This window comes from Falco punctatus, assembly GCF_963210335.1.
Source record: "Falco punctatus genome assembly, chromosome: Z".
In the NCBI taxonomy this organism is placed as follows: Eukaryota; Metazoa; Chordata; class Aves; order Falconiformes; family Falconidae; genus Falco; species Falco punctatus.
Window position 1 is genome coordinate 54,131,366 of NC_137586.1, and position 16,934 is coordinate 54,148,299.

General features: G+C 41.5%; 2 protein-coding genes across 11 annotated transcripts in view; one reads left to right on the top strand and one right to left on the bottom strand.

The window, feature by feature from the left end:
- The window catches only part of HOOK3 (hook microtubule tethering protein 3), a 94,108-nt gene extending 87,695 nt beyond the window's left edge, over positions 1-6,413 (bottom strand). For all 3 annotated transcript variants that reach the window (XM_080372041.1, XM_080372039.1, XM_080372040.1), the window contains exon 1: positions 6,240-6,413. In XM_080372041.1, the coding sequence (XP_080228167.1) occupies positions 6,240-6,296 (57 nt within the window). In that variant the 5' untranslated portion in view covers positions 6,297-6,413. The remainder of the gene's footprint in view (positions 1-6,239) is intronic.
- The window catches only part of RNF170 (ring finger protein 170), a 50,457-nt gene continuing 39,931 nt past the window's right edge, over positions 6,409-16,934 (top strand). The window contains exons 1-3 of one of the 8 annotated variants that reach the window (XM_080372064.1): positions 6,409-6,533; positions 8,662-8,745; positions 15,750-15,893. In XM_080372064.1, the coding sequence (XP_080228190.1) occupies positions 15,757-15,893 (137 nt within the window). In that variant the 5' untranslated portion in view covers positions 6,409-6,533; positions 8,662-8,745; positions 15,750-15,756. Of the gene's footprint in view, positions 6,534-6,996; positions 7,070-8,661; positions 8,746-15,749; positions 15,894-16,934 lie in introns of those variants that run through there. The other 7 variants (XM_080372067.1, XM_080372065.1, XM_080372069.1 and 4 more) reach the window with 7 other exon arrangements.

Below are 16,934 nucleotides of genomic sequence, written 5' to 3' on the forward strand. Positions count from 1 at the left end.
ATGTAAGAAGGACACTACTACCCTCTTCCCCTCACCTCCAGCCACACATTCCCGCCTAACTTTGTGCTAGTGTTAGTTGCTCTGTAGCCAACAACCTTGTTTTGTTTGGTTTTTTTTTAATTAGTGACTAGGACTTGTGAATTAAATTGATTAAGCAACTTAAGTCTTTCTAAATTATCACAGTACTCAAGGCTCCTCAGCTCAGCCAAGAAAGCAGATAGCAGAATTGCAATTGAGTCTTGGGCCCCTTTTCTCCCTTCCCTGCTGCACAACTTGGAAGTATGCAATTGCTCTACACAACAAGTCGAACACATTGCAGCAAAGACTTCTGATGGTCCAGGAAGAATAAAATGTCAGAACACTGCCTTCCAGTTCAAGTGCCTCAAAACGATCTCACAATAAGACAAAGGTAATTGTGCAAAATTCGTGATTTCACTCCATCTCTTTGAAAGAACTGCTTAAGCATTTCAAAAGAACAGAGAAACAGGTTTCTCTCCTCACCTCCCACCCTGAGATTAACAAGCTAACAGAAAAGTTGCTTCCTTTATGCTGCTTAAGGTTCACAGTTCCTAGCAGCAAAATCTGTTTCTTCTCCAAGCAACATCTCACTATCCCACCCCAAAAAATGAGGGGGCAGAACTGGAAGCTGAAATTGAACACATGCTGAATCACATCTAAACTTTTCTTCAGAGAACTAGTAATTGTTATACAGTTACCACTGCTACAGAGCAGCTCTTCAGAAAGGAGTAAATTGGAAAAATGCACAATTTGGAATAAGGCCCCAAAGAATGAAAGTCTTAACACTGTGTCAAAACACACAAAAGAATAATGCCTGCACCTCCAAATCCTGTGTTCAGCCTTCCTTCCTGTTGTTGACTTAAAGGAAAGGGGGAGGGAGGGAAGGAATACATACAAACTAATACATTAATATGATAATTAAAGACAATAACCTTTATCAGCCCTATACCCTTGCTCTGCAATACAATGTTTAATAAGAGAAGTTCTTCTGCCTCTGTTTGACCTCTCAGCAACAGGTCAAAAAAATCCCTATAACCTAATAATGACACTAGACAGCCCAGCTCCTTCAAACATAGTGATATTCCGAGCATAACTATTCACTACCCTAGAAAACTACCCCTAAAAGGATGGAGCAACAAATTCTTTACCATCTTAGTGAAAGGTTATCAAAAACAAAAAATGATGCTCAATGCACTGGTCTGTCACAGCTGATACAGGGGCTGTGGTCTGCCATATATCTCAGCCCATGGTCCACAACTGCTGGCAAGCTCAGTGGTTTTTTTCCCTTCTGTCTGAGCAGCAACATATTCAAACAACTATCTTCTTGACCTGCTGCCATATCCAGCATAATCAACCAGTCCTGAAACGTGGCGTTTTCTTCAAGAGGTAAGAGATACTGATGTGATGATATCATCAAAAGAAAATGAAACCCTACAACTTTGTCGTCAATGATTAAGCACTGAAAGAAGAAAGAGTTTAAACAGGATTAGCAAGTCTCATACAATCTTGGCATCTACAAGAAACCTGAAGAGTACTTAAAACCACAGACACAGAAGAACCAAGAACAGCATAGTCTAAAGAGGAGGCAATTGGACAGCAGGAGGCAACACAACCTTCCTAGTAAATTCCAGCAGATTTGATTCTCTCCGAAAAGGGTGCCCACAGACCATTTACAAGCAGCCCTGGTTGAGGAATCAAAATCCACTTCAGCACTTGCTCACATGGGCTCCATATTTCAAACTAACAGAGGTAAATCCTTCCAGTCCAGGATAGGCCACCACACAGAAGACAAAGATACACTGTACTGAGAAGACTTTTTTCAGCCAAAAAGGAGACAGGTTAAAGGATTGATAGCATGTAAACAGCCGGAGTGCTTTTAAAATGGAGGGTGCTCCAACACTGGCCTTGTACAGTGTTTACAAAATTCTCACTTATCATAAAGGTTTTAATATGTCTACCACGGAAACTATTTGGCCTCGAGGGTTGAAAGAGAAAGCAAGCAGCCAAGATGCAGCACATGGCAAAATAAGAGGTATTTATCATAACGAAGGAAAGAAAGTTCATGACATCTCCACAGCAATCTGCTACTTAAACCAGGAAGCAGTGACCTCTTTGAGGCATCCTGCTGTTCATATACCAGTGTTAAGCAATCTTCTCAGTATCATGTCTTAGTTGTATGTTAAAAATTTCTCAAGATTACATTGCAAAAGCCTGTAGCCATCACACTGAATTTAGATCTAGACATACTCAAGCGTAACTGTCACATGCACATTTGACAGCTCTCCATGTTTTAAGAAACAACTCCGTGATGTATCAGAGTTAAAAGCACTCCTGACACTACACACAAATTAAAAAAAAAGAAAGATTTAAAAGTGTATTCATATGTGGACCAATCGTAAGTTTTAAACTGAAAAGATGTGAATCTGTATTTGATATGCTGATCAATTTCAGTATCATCACAGGTTTATCTCACAGCCATATTTTTCTAAACTGCTTTGGCTGCAGTGCAGCTTAGGTAACTATACCACAGTGCCTACAATGGTCTCAGAAGCCTCTTCTGAGAGATTTTTGGTAGAGCAATAGTTCCGCATTTACAGTAGGCTACAAACACTGCTGAAGTATAAATACCAACTTTGATATCTCAGTAGCTGGGCTCCAGTCCTTCACTCAGTTTCGTCCAAATTGCCACTACCCTGCCTGGTTCAAAATAACATCATGGTCACCAGCTGAAGTGGTAGGAAGCAAAACCTCTCCCAGATGTTTAAAATCCTGAACAAAAGTTATTCAGGAACCTATTTGACAATGCTGTCAAAGAGGGAAAGAACTCCAGCTAGACCACAACACCAAACATCGGAGTGCTCACAATATATTAAAGAATAAAACAAAATATATTCACAAGTAAGCGGTTTACTCCTACTTAAAGATGCCAGAATAGGAAATGCAGCAAGGTAAAACGGCTTGAGGGATATTGTTATCCATTAAAATCATTGGCAGAGGGAGGAGCAGTTTCATCTCAACCTACATCTATCTCAGCCAACACAACAACAAAGTTTAGGTTGAACAGGTTCTCAGACTTGTGGAAAGCCTTATCTACTCAAAACACAAATAAACCAGTTCAAGTACTTCTTCATGAATGTGAAGCAAGCCATCTGGGAGGTTAAACCAGTTCTTAAGAACAGGCAGCTCCTCTAGCATAATGGGAAAACTGGTCATCCCAGGTATGCATAAGCTGCAATTAAAACAGCTCTATTCTCCCATCTAAATGAACGGTTTCCCAAGAATCATTATGGGGCTTGAGAGAAAGCCAGACAAAAAAAGAAACCTTGTTTATACAGCCAGTTTCACTGAGGACTAAAAAAAATTCATTGCCTCTTTTGCAAGTTGCACGCATCCTGAAATAAACTGATACACCTTTCCTCATATTTTTTACTGAACCTGTTTCAAAGTCACTTTCAAACAAAAATACCAAAATAATAAAAATGACCCATAACTCCACACATTTATCTAAGAAACTCACTGACAAATGCTAATGCTGTTTAAGAAGGATTTCTGTCAACCAAAAAAGATGCTGCCAGTTTCTTGATTAGCTCAATATCTGAAGGGGTGCAAAGGTTAGAAATGTAAAAGGGATCTGCGTGGATTATTACTACGGGCAGGACAAGACTCCACTGTATAGGCAGTTTCAGGACCAAAGATTATAAATACCAGCTACTACTCAAACATGACCATATGACAGTAATAATTCCTACAGATGGTCAATGCCCCAAGACTTTTTCTGTTACTGTGATTTCTCTCTCTATGCTTTCAATTTTTGCATCTACTTTTCCAGGACAGCTTTTTGTGCCAAGGTAATTTTTTTCAATGGTTTAACTTTTCTAAGAAAGTACAGGTTATTTTCAAGGGTAATAATACAGTTTGCTGCTCAGATCAATGGCCTCAACTACCAACCTCAAATGTGGCAAGGAAAAACAAACAAAACAAACAAATCACTAGTTCTCTCTACTATTTTGTTTAATGCAGAAAATAAGTGAAATTTTCACTAAAACTGAATAGACTTCACATACACACACTTGTCCTCTTCATCTCCACAAACAAGAACCTGTGACACTTACTTACTGTTGAGACTAATACAACTTCCACCACAACTGAACACATGCAGAAGTTAATAAAACAATCCTTTCCAACACATACAAACCACTGGTTTGTACTATATTTGGCTGTACAAAGAATTCTTCTGGGGAACAGGGAAGTAGCCACTGCTTTCTTACTTTGCATTTTGTGATTTCCCTAGCAAACATCTTAAACTTCGGAAGTTTTAAAAACAATTTTGTTGAAATATTAACACCTCAAATTCAAACTTGAACAGAATACTTAAGTAACAGAATAATGGAATATTTTTAGTTTTGAAGTCTTTTCAGACTTGACACAGGCTTCTGCACAGATGCTATACTTCAACAAAATATTCTCAAGTCATTAACAATTTTATCCAGCCTGCGACTGGATGATGGGTAGGATCAACAGTTCAAATAACTCTTAACAGGCCACCAAGAGAAAATTCAATCTCTTTTATCCTGCAGCATTTCCCCGTGTTGCACATACAGTAGTCTCACACACAAAGGAAAGAGTTAGTCTGTTGGTTACTTGGAAATCTGGGGAGTTAGAAGCACACTGGGACTGTGGACACTTGCCAGGTAAGATTTCAAGCTTTTGCTTCTCCAATTGGTACAGCTGCTTTACTGCCAGAGAGCACAAGACGAGCATATCTAAAACAGCTAAAACAAAGACACTAGACAGCATGTAACAACAGATGTTTCCCCCATTGCTCCCCAGTAAACCTTTCTCTTTCTCCTAGCAGCAATCCTTTCACTCAGCCTTTCTTTGCCAGGATTCACACACATCAACTTCCTCATCAATTCTATTGGTAAGAGGACTTTCTTTCCCAACATCTGACAAAGAAAGTACAGGAAGCCAAAAACAGGACAAGTGGCCAACAAAGATGCAAAAATCGGCAAGAATGTGAAGGAAAGAGACACTTGGTTACTTAATCCAGACCTCTATGAAGCACTGAGGTACCCTCTTCCCCCAAACCTCCACCTTCTGTACTTTGCAGGCCACCTGCTCACCGCTTGACAGTCACTGAATTCCCCTTGCTCATCCCCCTTTTGACCCTCACAGAGAAACCTAACCTGTCATTTCCCAGTAACTTACTCATCACCATCACAGGTTTAGCTCCTGTGCAACAGGCGCAACAAGACAAGCTCCGGCCTTGCACTGACTAAACACGTAAGAGAAAAATCTCATTTTCTTTAACAATCAGTTGTCCTCCTGGGTTTTATGTACTGGGTATTTCCTTGCCAATTTTGGTGATGGAGTGAGAGAAAAAATACAAAAGAAAAGAAAAAACCAGCCCCTAAACCATATCCAGTGGTCCAAAACAGCTAGCCAATAAATAAGCTGCCTCAGAAATACAAGTTGCATAGCTATGCTACAGTCACTGCTGAAATTATGGAGTAGCTGCAAACCCAGTTTCAATGCCCACTGCATGCTGGCGGCAAAACCCGAAAAGTTTATGGACCAAGCTCCGAATGTCAAAACAAGAAGAGGTAATTCTTAGACTGATAATGGATTATCTCCGACTGCAAAGGTGAATTTTGCCTCTCGAGGCTCAAGTACTACTTAAAAATGCAGAGAAAGAAACAGACGAAAATAAAGTTTCTGGTCAGGGAGCTGCGAGGCGCAGCCGGCCGGTTTGAAAAACGCGGCACCGGCACACGGGGCGCTGCCACGCAGCGCGGGCCGGCGGAAGGCTCAAAACCACGGGCAGCGCCGGGACCGGGCGGGGGGCGCGGCCGGGGTAAGCGCGCCCAGGTGTGCCACCCCCCGCCGTGCGCCCGGGCCGCGGAGCGCCACTCCCTTTGTTCCCCCCACGCAGAGGCAGAGCCACGGCGGCGCAGGGCTCCCCACCCCGCGCAGCCCCTAGGCCGCCGGCCCCGCCGCGGCCGGGCGAGGCGAGGCGGGGCGGGTCCGCCAGGGCTCCGCCGATCCCGGCCGGACGGGAACCGGCCCGAGCGCCAGGGTGCGGCCCGGGCAGGGGCTCGGGAGGCGGAGCGAGCCCCCCCTCTCCCGCCGGAGCAGGGCCGCGGCGGCGGGGCGGCGCACGGAGCCGTGTGCCTGCCGAGCGGCCCAGCTGCGGGCGGGGGGCTGGCGGCCGCAGCACTTACCCAGGTGAGGAGGCTCTCCCCGAGCTCAGCCCGCTCCAGGCTCGACACGTTGAACATGGTGGGCGCAGCCAAAGGGGCCAACGGCCGCGGCCAGGCCAGTACCGCCGGCGCCCGCCCCGCTCCGGGCCGTGCCCTGGCGTCGACACGTCAGAGCGACCTGGCAAGACCCACCCGGGCGCGCCTGCGCCGTCCGTTCGCCGCGCGGGGGCGGGATAAGCGCGACGCAGCGTCGCGACGCTGGCGGGGGCGGGGCCGCGGCCGGTGGCGACCGTCGTGCGCGCGCCGGGAGTTGAGGTACCCCCGCGCGGGGCCGCGCCCCGCCCCGCGCCGCTGAGGGGAAGGGGCGGGGTCGGGGGCTCCGTCCGGCACGGCCCGACCCGGCGGGGGCTCCCCCACCCCCGCTCCGCTTCAACCGGCGGGGGGCGGGGAGGGGGGGGCGCGGTCCTCGGGGGGCGTGAGCAGCGCCGTGGGCGTCAGCCGCGTCGCTCGCTCCCTTCTGGTGCGGCCCGGCCCGGCCCGGCCCGGCGGTGTTTAAGCGCGCTGCCGGAGGCGGCGGTGCCTGGGGATCGGTGCTGTCGTGAGGCGTGATGAGACGACGTGGGGCGCAGGCCGTGGGGGCCCCTGTAGGCCGCTGGTGCCCCCGAGGCGTGCTGGGGGTGGGGGCACGGCCCTCCACGGGCTTGGCCGTTTTTCCCCGCCTGTGTGTGCCCGCGGCGGCGGCAGGCCGGTGGCGGGTAGGGGCTGCCTCGGAGGGTCTCGGGCAGGGCCGGGAGTTGCGTCCAGCGGCACTCCGAGCCCCGGCTGTCCCCTGGCCTCGGTAGCGTTGGCTGGTGAGGATGCTTTTACTAGTAATACGGCTTGGCTTGCGGAAGGAGCAGCCTATGCAAGGCTCTTCTCTTTTTGGAGTAGCAAGTGACGTAAACTTTCTCTCTGTTATAGTAAAAAACAATTAACATAAGAGAAAAGTTACTTATTTAGCGTTAGCTGCACTTAATTCGATTAATTTCTCATCTCTAAGAGGAGTGTGTTTAGTGGCCAGAGGGGCTCTGTGTCCTTGCTGCCCCAGGCAGAGTAGCTCTCCATCTTGGTGCAGAGGGATTGCCTGAAGAGCTCAAGGAACACCTCAGTAGTCAGTTGAGTTTTGGGCCATCCGAAGTTTACAATGAAATTGTTAGGTTTTGTGGTAAACTGTACAGTTCCCTGTTAGCAACTGTCATGATGTGCAGCAATATGGATTAGCCAATACAGTGTACTGGTAACAGCTGAGGATTAGATAAACAACTAAGAAAGGAAGGGTTGTGGTAACTGCCGCTTTCTTCCTGATTTCTCACAGTTCTTCCATTAAATAAGTTGGTAGCATGGGCAAAATCTGAGTTTTCCTTTATGTCAGCCTGTTTTGAATTAAGTTGTAAAAGCTAGGAAAACTCTAAATTTCTTCCATTTAAAGTACCTTCTTACTGATCTCGTTGTATAACCTGCTGTTTTCATTTTTAAGATAAGAATTCAAACTGCCTTCATTTAAAGGTAGCTTTTACAATGGGTTAAAAAGTCTTAGAAAGCTATGTAAGCTGTGCAACTGTAACTTTTCATTCCAAGTTTTAATGTGTACTTTAAGCTATGTGCTTATTCTGACAAACGATGCTTTCACAGGTGTATTTCAGTGTTTAAGGCTTTCTGCCACATCTTCCTTTATGTACCCATTTCCCATGCTGCTTTGCCTGTTGTCATGGTGTGTAGCTTATGTTTTGTATTTTGTTGATGCAAGCAAATACAATAATACTTTTTGTCTTGCTGTTTTAGGTATGAATTTATATACCAAAGCATTGTTTTCTGCAGTAAAGAATTATTGGGTACTTTTCTTAAAAGAGAGATAAAGCCTTTTCATTCTTAGCTGACATATTACCATATTCCAGTAAACATTATAATTGACTATTTCCTTTTTCTTCCTGTCTGATCAGAAAAGTCAGATATCCAAACTGAAAGTGTTGGCAGGCTCTTTCTCATCTTCCTAACTCCATATGAATTCAGTTCTACCCTGTTTTTTTTTTTTTAGGGCTGTATACTTTTCAGTATGTTTTAGGTTTACAGAGCAGTGGAACATTTTGTCGGAGATTGTTTTACACAGGTCGCATGTCACCCAGACAGATAGTTCAAATATTAATGCTATACAGACTATTGATTTTGTCTTTTTGCTTCAAGCCATCAACATAGTTTCAGGCTCATGGGGAAAATGATTGGAGACTTTGTTTCACAGTAGAATGTGTAGTAACTTGGGATTATTTTCCCTTACAGAATTACATCTGGAGTTTGCATCTGTAGTATTTTTAACTTGCAAAGCATGATCCCACCAGCAAAAGTAGAACATCTACTTTCTTTTTTTCTTTTTTTTCTTTTTTTTTTTTTTTTTCCTTTTTCTGTTTAGGAAAAAATGTGCCTCAGCAAGTGCTGACAGACTTTGCAGAGACCTGTTTTACCAGGCAAGTGCCTCAGCTGGTCAGTTCTTAAGGTATATTCAGCAAAATGATTATTTGCCTACTGAAATGGCCCTCTCCCCTATTTTGGCAAGACTCTCTAGGCTTTTTCCTTTCTCTTGCAAAGAGCATGCATGCCTATAAATGTAGTCAGTGTACTCCTGAAAGCAAAGGTGGTTTATGGTGAAGAGATAGCTGAATATGATATAGCTGAGTTTGGCTCTAATTTTGCTGTATCAGGCAAACTGATTTGTGACTCCAAGGTTGCTGCTAACTCATCATAATGTTGTGTTAACAGACTGCTTGAAATCCTAGTAAGGTGTTCAAAAGTCACAGAATTTATCTTGTCAATTCGTATGTTGCTATATTTTACTCTTTTTTTATTTCCCTTAGTAAATATGCCCTTTGGGTGGTCTCCTCCTGATTTTTTAAATGTATGGAGATACTTAATACTAGAGGTTATTGTGTGTGCTTTATTCAAATTAGACTATGCTCAAAAAAATGAGAAGCTAACAAATCCTGTTTCCTCAAAACCACTTTTTCTGAGTGCACCATCCACCACTTCCCTTATATATATTTTATAATGTTAGGTATGTCTGCACTGCTATTTCAAAGGCCAGCTTTAGTACACTGAAGTACATGGATAAAGTGTACCGGTTAGGATTCAGCTGATTCAGGCTAGTTAACTTCAGCTAGAGTCTTTAGTGCTGTTTATCCATTTGCTGTTTGTTATGCATGCTTAAGGCCTGCTGGTTTTAACCCCTTCTGAATGCAAAATAGGCACACCTTTGAGCTTTTCATGAAGGAGAGTAAAAAATAACTGTAGGATGTAAAAGAAGAAACTCGAACTCTTATGGGTTACTCTAGGTTTGCATGTTTTAATCGGTCCAGCAGCATTGGGTCACCTCTGCAGAGAGTGACAAGCTTACAAGATTTTCAGTCACATATTTTTAGTATCTACCTAAATATTACATAATCTCTTGATTCCACAATAAATCTAGTATCAGTTCCTATCTTGACAGTTGGCTTCACAAGTTGTTCCGTATCTTGATCACCTCGCTATTTTGCTTCTTCTTTCAAGGATGATTGCTTCAGGTTCCGTACGTCCCAGTTCTGAGTAATCACAATAGACAATCTCCATCGTTTCAGCCTTCTAAAGGTCAGGGTCTCCTGTTCTAAAAAGCTCGTTTGAACTGTCAGGCATAGTCTTACTAATATTAAACTCTTATTGTCTAGCATCTATCAGCTGACTGCGCTTGCAGTCCTGGTTTGGGCTATACAGGGGACAAAGCTGAGGTGTACAGCCTACAGTAGCACTGATCTGGCATTTTCCTCCAACAAGGATCCAGTTTGCTGGATCAGATCCATTCATAAAGTCCTTTTCTCAACCACTGACAGTAGCTACACGAGCTGTTGCTACTCTGAAGCAGGAAGTAATTGAATAACTTCTGATGACTGAGGTCTCAATTATTGCCCCACATTTAAGAATTTTGTCTATTTGGGGGATTTATTTCTATTCTTCGCTTAAATGAAAAACACTGAATATATGTATGCCTTAGATATTTCAATGTAAGCTTATATGCATGCAAGGGGTGGGTTACAGAATAAATTTACTTTATTTTATTCTTAAAAGTTGATTTCTGTTACCTAAAGCAGGTCAATTTTATTACAGACCTGTTGATAAAAATTAAACCTTTGTTTGTTTGTTGGTTCCTTTTATCATGGAAAAAAAATTTAAGGCGTTAAAGCCTTTTTGCTCTTAAAAAAATATGACTCATAATATTTTACTAATTGGAGAGGAATTAGCTTATCCTGGGAAACACACGATCCCTGTCAGTTAAGTAGTATTTTTAAGGAGGGAGGTAATGCTTCTGCTGATAAAAGACAACTGGCAAAAGTAATTACAGGCTCTGACTTGCACCCTGGCCCACCACTACTGTCTTAATTTTACAGTTTTCTTTCAAGCACGGAGGGTGGTTGTCAGTACTGCATCAAGAAGAAAATACTGAAAAGATTAAGTAGAAAAACCCAAAAAAACAAACCCAATTGTTTTGTTGTCTGGTTCACTCTTGGCTCATCCCTGCAATGACGCATTGTTACCCAACATGTTTTTTTAGTTGATGACCAAATTCTACCATGCTCTCAAAGTCAATGAAATGTTGCTCTTGGTTATTAATTTTGGATCTCGGCAGTATCACTTGTGTGTTATCTCATTGTTTACTTCTCAGCCCTGAAGAGAGCCTCTTACTACTTTTTCATTATGCTTGTATATTCCTTTGGTAGTGGGTCCTAAAATCTCTGGTTTTGAGAGTATATTAGTGTATGGTACTTCCCTGATAAACCTGGAAAAGTTCAAATCCTTAAGAAATCTATGGGGATGTTCTGACTTTGGATAACTGACAATTGTTCAGCGTATCATGGCAAACACAGGGTGGTTTTTCATTCTTTATGAATCATGACATGGGGCATTGTTCTAGCTGTGCAGTATGTTGAATGTTGAAAGTTTTCCTAATACTTTTCAAATCTGAAAAATGAAGAAAGAGTACATCCATGCTAGTGTATTTCCTCATGCCCTCACATGTGATCTGTATGAGTTTCCAAGAATAAAAGACATTGTAATTGCAGTATCCTCATTATGGTTCTTTCCCCACCACCCCACCCCCCCCACCCCCCCCCGTAAACTTGCATGCATTGTTTATATGTAGCCACAGAGGGAGAAATGTAACTTCTAAGGCCTGTGGGTTCTTACTTGAAATGTAAGTAACTTAGCATTGCTTTCTGTCAGTGATCACTCTCAGAAAAACTGATAATAAATGAGGTGATCTTGTGTTCACATGGTTAGTCTGTGATGGGTTTTACAAACAAAACGGTGTGATTTTTACAAATGCTAAATTCCCTTCCTTTCTATTTCCAAGCATTTTTTGGACAATTTAGTCTGATGTTTTTCACATTCTGTAGCTATCAAGAATCCTAATGCAGATAAACCTGATCCCAGTTTAAGTACTGTGCTGCAAAGTCCACCTGTAACTTAGCTACCCCAAGAGGAACAGTAGAGTCATTCATCTTTTTTTCCCCTTACTGAGCAGTTGTGTTGCTTTACTTCAAGCCAGAGCCAGTAGTTTAAAGATGAGATTAAATGAAACTGGAAATTAAGTTCTGGGCTCTTTTGTCGTTGCTTTTGATGTAGGAAAAAGGCCTAACATTTTTGTCAGATTTTTAAACTTTTGTCAGATTTTGTCAGATTTTAAACTAATACATTTCACATTTAGAAGTTGATTGTATAAATTCCAATTCTGATGTGAGTGTCATTAAGTGTGGTTTGGCTTTCATCCCCTTATTTGGAACACAGGGTGGGGTTATCATTTCAATTAAGGAAGCTATCCTTGTTAAATGGCTAAAAGGAGAAAAAATCCTAGGTGTAACCAAACATGAATTCGCAAAATTTAATCTGTTTTCAATTACTGCCTATTTTTTCCTGAAGTCATTCTATTAATTTGATACTTTTTTGGTGTTAATTTCAGAGAGTTAGTATAGGCAGGAATTAATTTCTTGTGTGAAAAAATAGAGCCACAGCATTAAAAAAAAATTCAAACCTTCTTTGTAATTTTAAAAAGAAACAGAAGTAGCATAAATCTACAGAGAAGAAAGACCCGCTTTAACGATAATGTCTGAAAAGCCTGTGGTGTGGAATGCTGATCTGAAAAGGGTAATATGATGAAAAGGTTGATGAAATACTGTTATTTTTGCATAATGAGACAAATGTAATGGATCAGCATAAAAAGATTGAATTTAATACAAACCACATAAAGTTCCCATTAAATGACATAAAATTATTAGTGGTTATTATTTTAGGAAAGATTAGGTTTCTGAAAGTTCTGGTTCTGAAAGTCTTCTGTGGCATACGCTTAGTCCTTATCAGTGGACGTCTCTGAAGACTGAAGGGTCATCGTTACATCATTTAGAATTAAGTCTCCTATATCCTGCTTATTAATTGTACCAACTGAAAGAGCATCACTGCAAAACACATGCACTGGGAGGCAAGATTCCTAGCAACTATTCTAGGACTGTTAGCCAATCTATTACACATTCAGACCACTGCAGATATGTTCATTAGCTGTTGTGGTTGCACCTGAAGAAACATGAACTGCAAGCTTGCAGTTCTAGGTATTTTGTTTGAAAGTGTTCAAAACAGATTTGAGATCAGAAAATTCCTTCCTCCAGTCAGACGGTTTTCAAATAGTGTATTTTAGCAGTGTTCTCCTTGTAGCTGTTGCTTTTTTTTACGTGCTAGCCCAGGGATAAGACTAGAAGGAGGTTGTTACTGTCTCTGAGGTTTGAATGACTGTTCTGAGAAAGTATGTATTGGTCTTTCGAAGTGAAGCTCTTGTGTTTGTGGTTTGTAGTGTAGACAAATCATGTCAGCCCTCCTGTGCAATGGTCTGATTCAAAAAAAATGCTAGAGGTAATGAGGGGAATATGCTTAGCACTTGTTGGCTGTCCAGAAGCAGCAAGTAAGTTAAATCATTAACATGAGCCTTAAGCATTGGTAACCCATTTTCTTAGAAATTAGTAATAGAAGAAGCTGGGAGAAAGACTTGAGACAGAGATTCCACTCCCCTCTCTGTACATCTTGTCAGTATTGATATGTAGATGAATACGAAGCTTTTGAGGGAGTGGTGTTTTATGTAGCCAGAGAGACTGTGCAGGAGTTTCATTTGGACACTTAAGTTTGTGTGAAAATGGTTATCGAGAAAGTCGTATGTGGTAATCAAAACGGTGAAGTAGATACGAGTAACTGGCATTATGTGCGGGAAGGAAGAGAAGGTGAGGATCTGTGTATTTCTTATACATATTTTGCTGCTAACATTGGCACCATAGTTTGGGATTTCAAAAAGAGTGCGCGAGTAGAAATGAAGGCAGACAGATGCACTGAGTGCTATTAACGGTAGGCAGGTAAGGGTTAAGAGTGCTGTTGCAAGGATCATGCAGGGAGGGAGAGGGAGCTCTAGAGCGAATATCTTGAAGGCTGTTCGGGGAAACCGAGTTAACTTTGTGTGATACTGACAATTCCTGTGTTGGCTTCAGAGCACACCAAGCAAGCAGTGACGCAGGAAGCCTTTCAGGTGACAGTGTGAGCAACACTTGCCTTCCAAAAGTGCAGTTAAATCATCTACATGTCTCTGCCACAGCGTGTATTTCTGAAAAGAAGTGCAGAACACTTAATGTGATGTAGTTGTTATTAGCATGTTGGTCTGTTCTAACAGAGCTGATGCAGGACAATGGAGGAATCATCACACGGTAGTTCCTTGGCATTTCCTTCTAGTTTTGTACTGAGTGGTCAACCCAGAAATAAATGTGACATAGTAAAAATTAGTCGACTGGTGATAGTACTTAAGGAGATAAGTCTTAGGAATTGAAGATACAAGCACGCTGCTTGAGGCACAGTATGGAACATTAGTTTCCTAGAATGTTGATTGAAGGAAAGAGAAGCTTCTTCCAGGATTGGATATGCAAAGAAATAAATCATACAGGTTGGGAATGTTGAGCTGGGGAGGCATCACAGCACACCTACCAGTCCAGATCCTCAGTGATAAGGAACTGCTGCTCAGAAAACTTCCACAACACCTTAGCTTCATGCCTTTATAGCAATGTAATTGTGTAACTAGCTACACAGAGAAATGCTGTAACTCCTTGTATAGGCTCTTGTTCCTATGTAAGACCTTTCCACAAAGATCTAGTCTTTTATTCTTTAGTATATATGAAAACTTGGTCAATATTGACCTACTTTAAAAATTACTCTTGATGAGTCACTGGTGTTCCACCTTTGGGGGAAGTTAATCTTTCCAAATTATTAGCGGTAGACTGACGTGTTGAAATTTTGCCAGGGTAGTCATTAAAGGTATGCACTAAAATCCTAATGACTTGTTCCATTTCAGTTTTGCAATTAATTCAGGGCCAGACAGTGTCTAGTGATGTTTGCTAGACAGCAAGGCTCAAATTAAAAAATGACACATGAGCTGTGGAGTAGAGAAGCACTGATGAAAGTTTGCAAGCTTAAGGCACGCACACTGGACTAGGAAGTAAAGTGAATGGTACCAGTCTTACCTGACCTCATAAACTGATGCTGAAATTTTCTCAGCTCTGTATGAAAAATACTTTGTGTATGGACACAGCTTCAGTATGACTTTTCAGTCATTTGCAAGTTAATGTCACTCTCCTGGTTTTATGATATCCACATCTGTGGTTCATTTCACTTCCTGTTTAAAACAGGAGTGATTTAGCAGTGTGTTGGAAACTATTTTATTTTGCTTGTCTCCAGCTGTAGGGTAATAAATGTTAGCGTTGGCAAGTCATTCTGCTTGTTGCATATATGAAATTAATATAAAATAAATTATCTAACTAGGGAAGCCTGATAATACTCTTTCTTTCAAGTTTTTCCCATCCTTCCAGCTGAAAGATGGTAAAGCTTAGAAAATACGGATAAAATATGAAGTGCATTGGGTGATTCCTATGTATCCAAATGGGCATTTAACCCTTAAAAAACAGCTAAACCCCAAATGTCCTTGTTTGTTTCTTCACATAAGTGGTGAAAATTAGGTTCTTATGTTATGTTAGCCTAGCAGGAATGATGAGTCATGTAATAGCTAAAATTCTTGGTAATGCAGAGCCATTACACCTTTTTTAAATGAACTGTCCTTATAATATGTCAAATTCAACAGTGACCTATTCCTAGGCAAGTTGTCTGGTAAAGATTCCCACGTAAAGTATCTACCTGATATTTAAAAAAAACTCTTCAGATCACAACACAGTCATTTAAGACTTGTTTGCCACTGCGCAAGACAAATGTTTTGCAGTCCTCTGCAGCAAGCTCAACGTTTGGTAAAAACACCTTTGTTCCCTTTTCTTTTACTGTTTTTTTTCCCCCAGTAATGACTAATCTGTTGCTTCAGGAATTTGTGTGTATGAATACATCTGTATACATATTGGTAACTTGTTCAAAAAGTGTGTGTATGTTTATATATTTCTTTTTACATTTTAGAGCTGTGATGGCCAGTCACCAAGCAGAAGTTCAGAGTTTGAAGCTAGATAATGATTCAGTTATAGAAGGAATAAGTGACCAGGTACTGGTGGCAGTTGTGCTCAGTTTCACTTTCATTGCTGCTCTGGTATATACGCTTTTAAGGTGAGAGAATATGTTGACAGGAATTAATCAACATACCTGCATATGTAAAATTCTAACTTTCTCAACAAATTTTTGCATTGGTATATAAAACAACTGTGATTTTGTGATGTTAAAAAAAGGTTGCTTGATCACTTACTCTGTTTAATTATTTGGCAGAGTTTCATAATTTAATTCACAGTTAGAATGAAATAATTAATTTCTCAAAAGTGATGTTTAACTCTACCTTGTCTTCATATGATCAAACTGAATAATGTTCATCATTCCTTAAGACTGAACATGGCTGAATTCACAGTCTAAGTGGCTGGTGTGTCATATCTGCTTACAAAGTACAGGCTTGCCAATAATGACACTACAATCAAGATTGGATGTAATCCTCTAATGTATAGTCTAGTTGCAGTCTCCTTCCAAAAAAATAAAGCCCCCAAAAAACTCAAACCTGAATAGATTGACTGATTTGTATATAATTTAGTATGCTGGAAAACAGTGGATTTTAATATGCTTTCTGTAAAGCAAATGCTTAAGTTCATAATTCAGTAGCTTTCATGGTCAAGTAATCAAAGCTTGTTTTTCATTTCAGAGGTTTTCCTTACAACCTAACAAATACCTTAGCCTGTGTGATTTGGGAAAATGTCTGAGCTTCAGATATGCTGGGGTTTTTTTAATGGATGTCTGTAGACTTCTGAACACAGAAGAGTTTTAAGAACTAAGAGAACTCAGTTTTAATGATGCACTGGCATTATGGAATTTACCAAGTAGGATCTGTCCATATGAAAAATATTAGTGAGGTAGGAGACATTTGAGAGCAAGCTACAAAAGAAATCAGAAGTGGGAAAGTTTGGTTGGTCTGCCAGGCAGTGCTGCTGTTCAGGACCAAGGAGACAGTAAAGGAGTCTGAGAAATGTACGCACTTCACCTTGTTTTTCTTTCTAAGGCTCTTCCAGTTACTGAAATGGCTGCAAGAGTGCCTTTTTTCCCCCCTGCTCTCTTAAGCTTTCTATACCCTTTACATTGACATTTTTAGCATTTGTGACTTGAATTTTA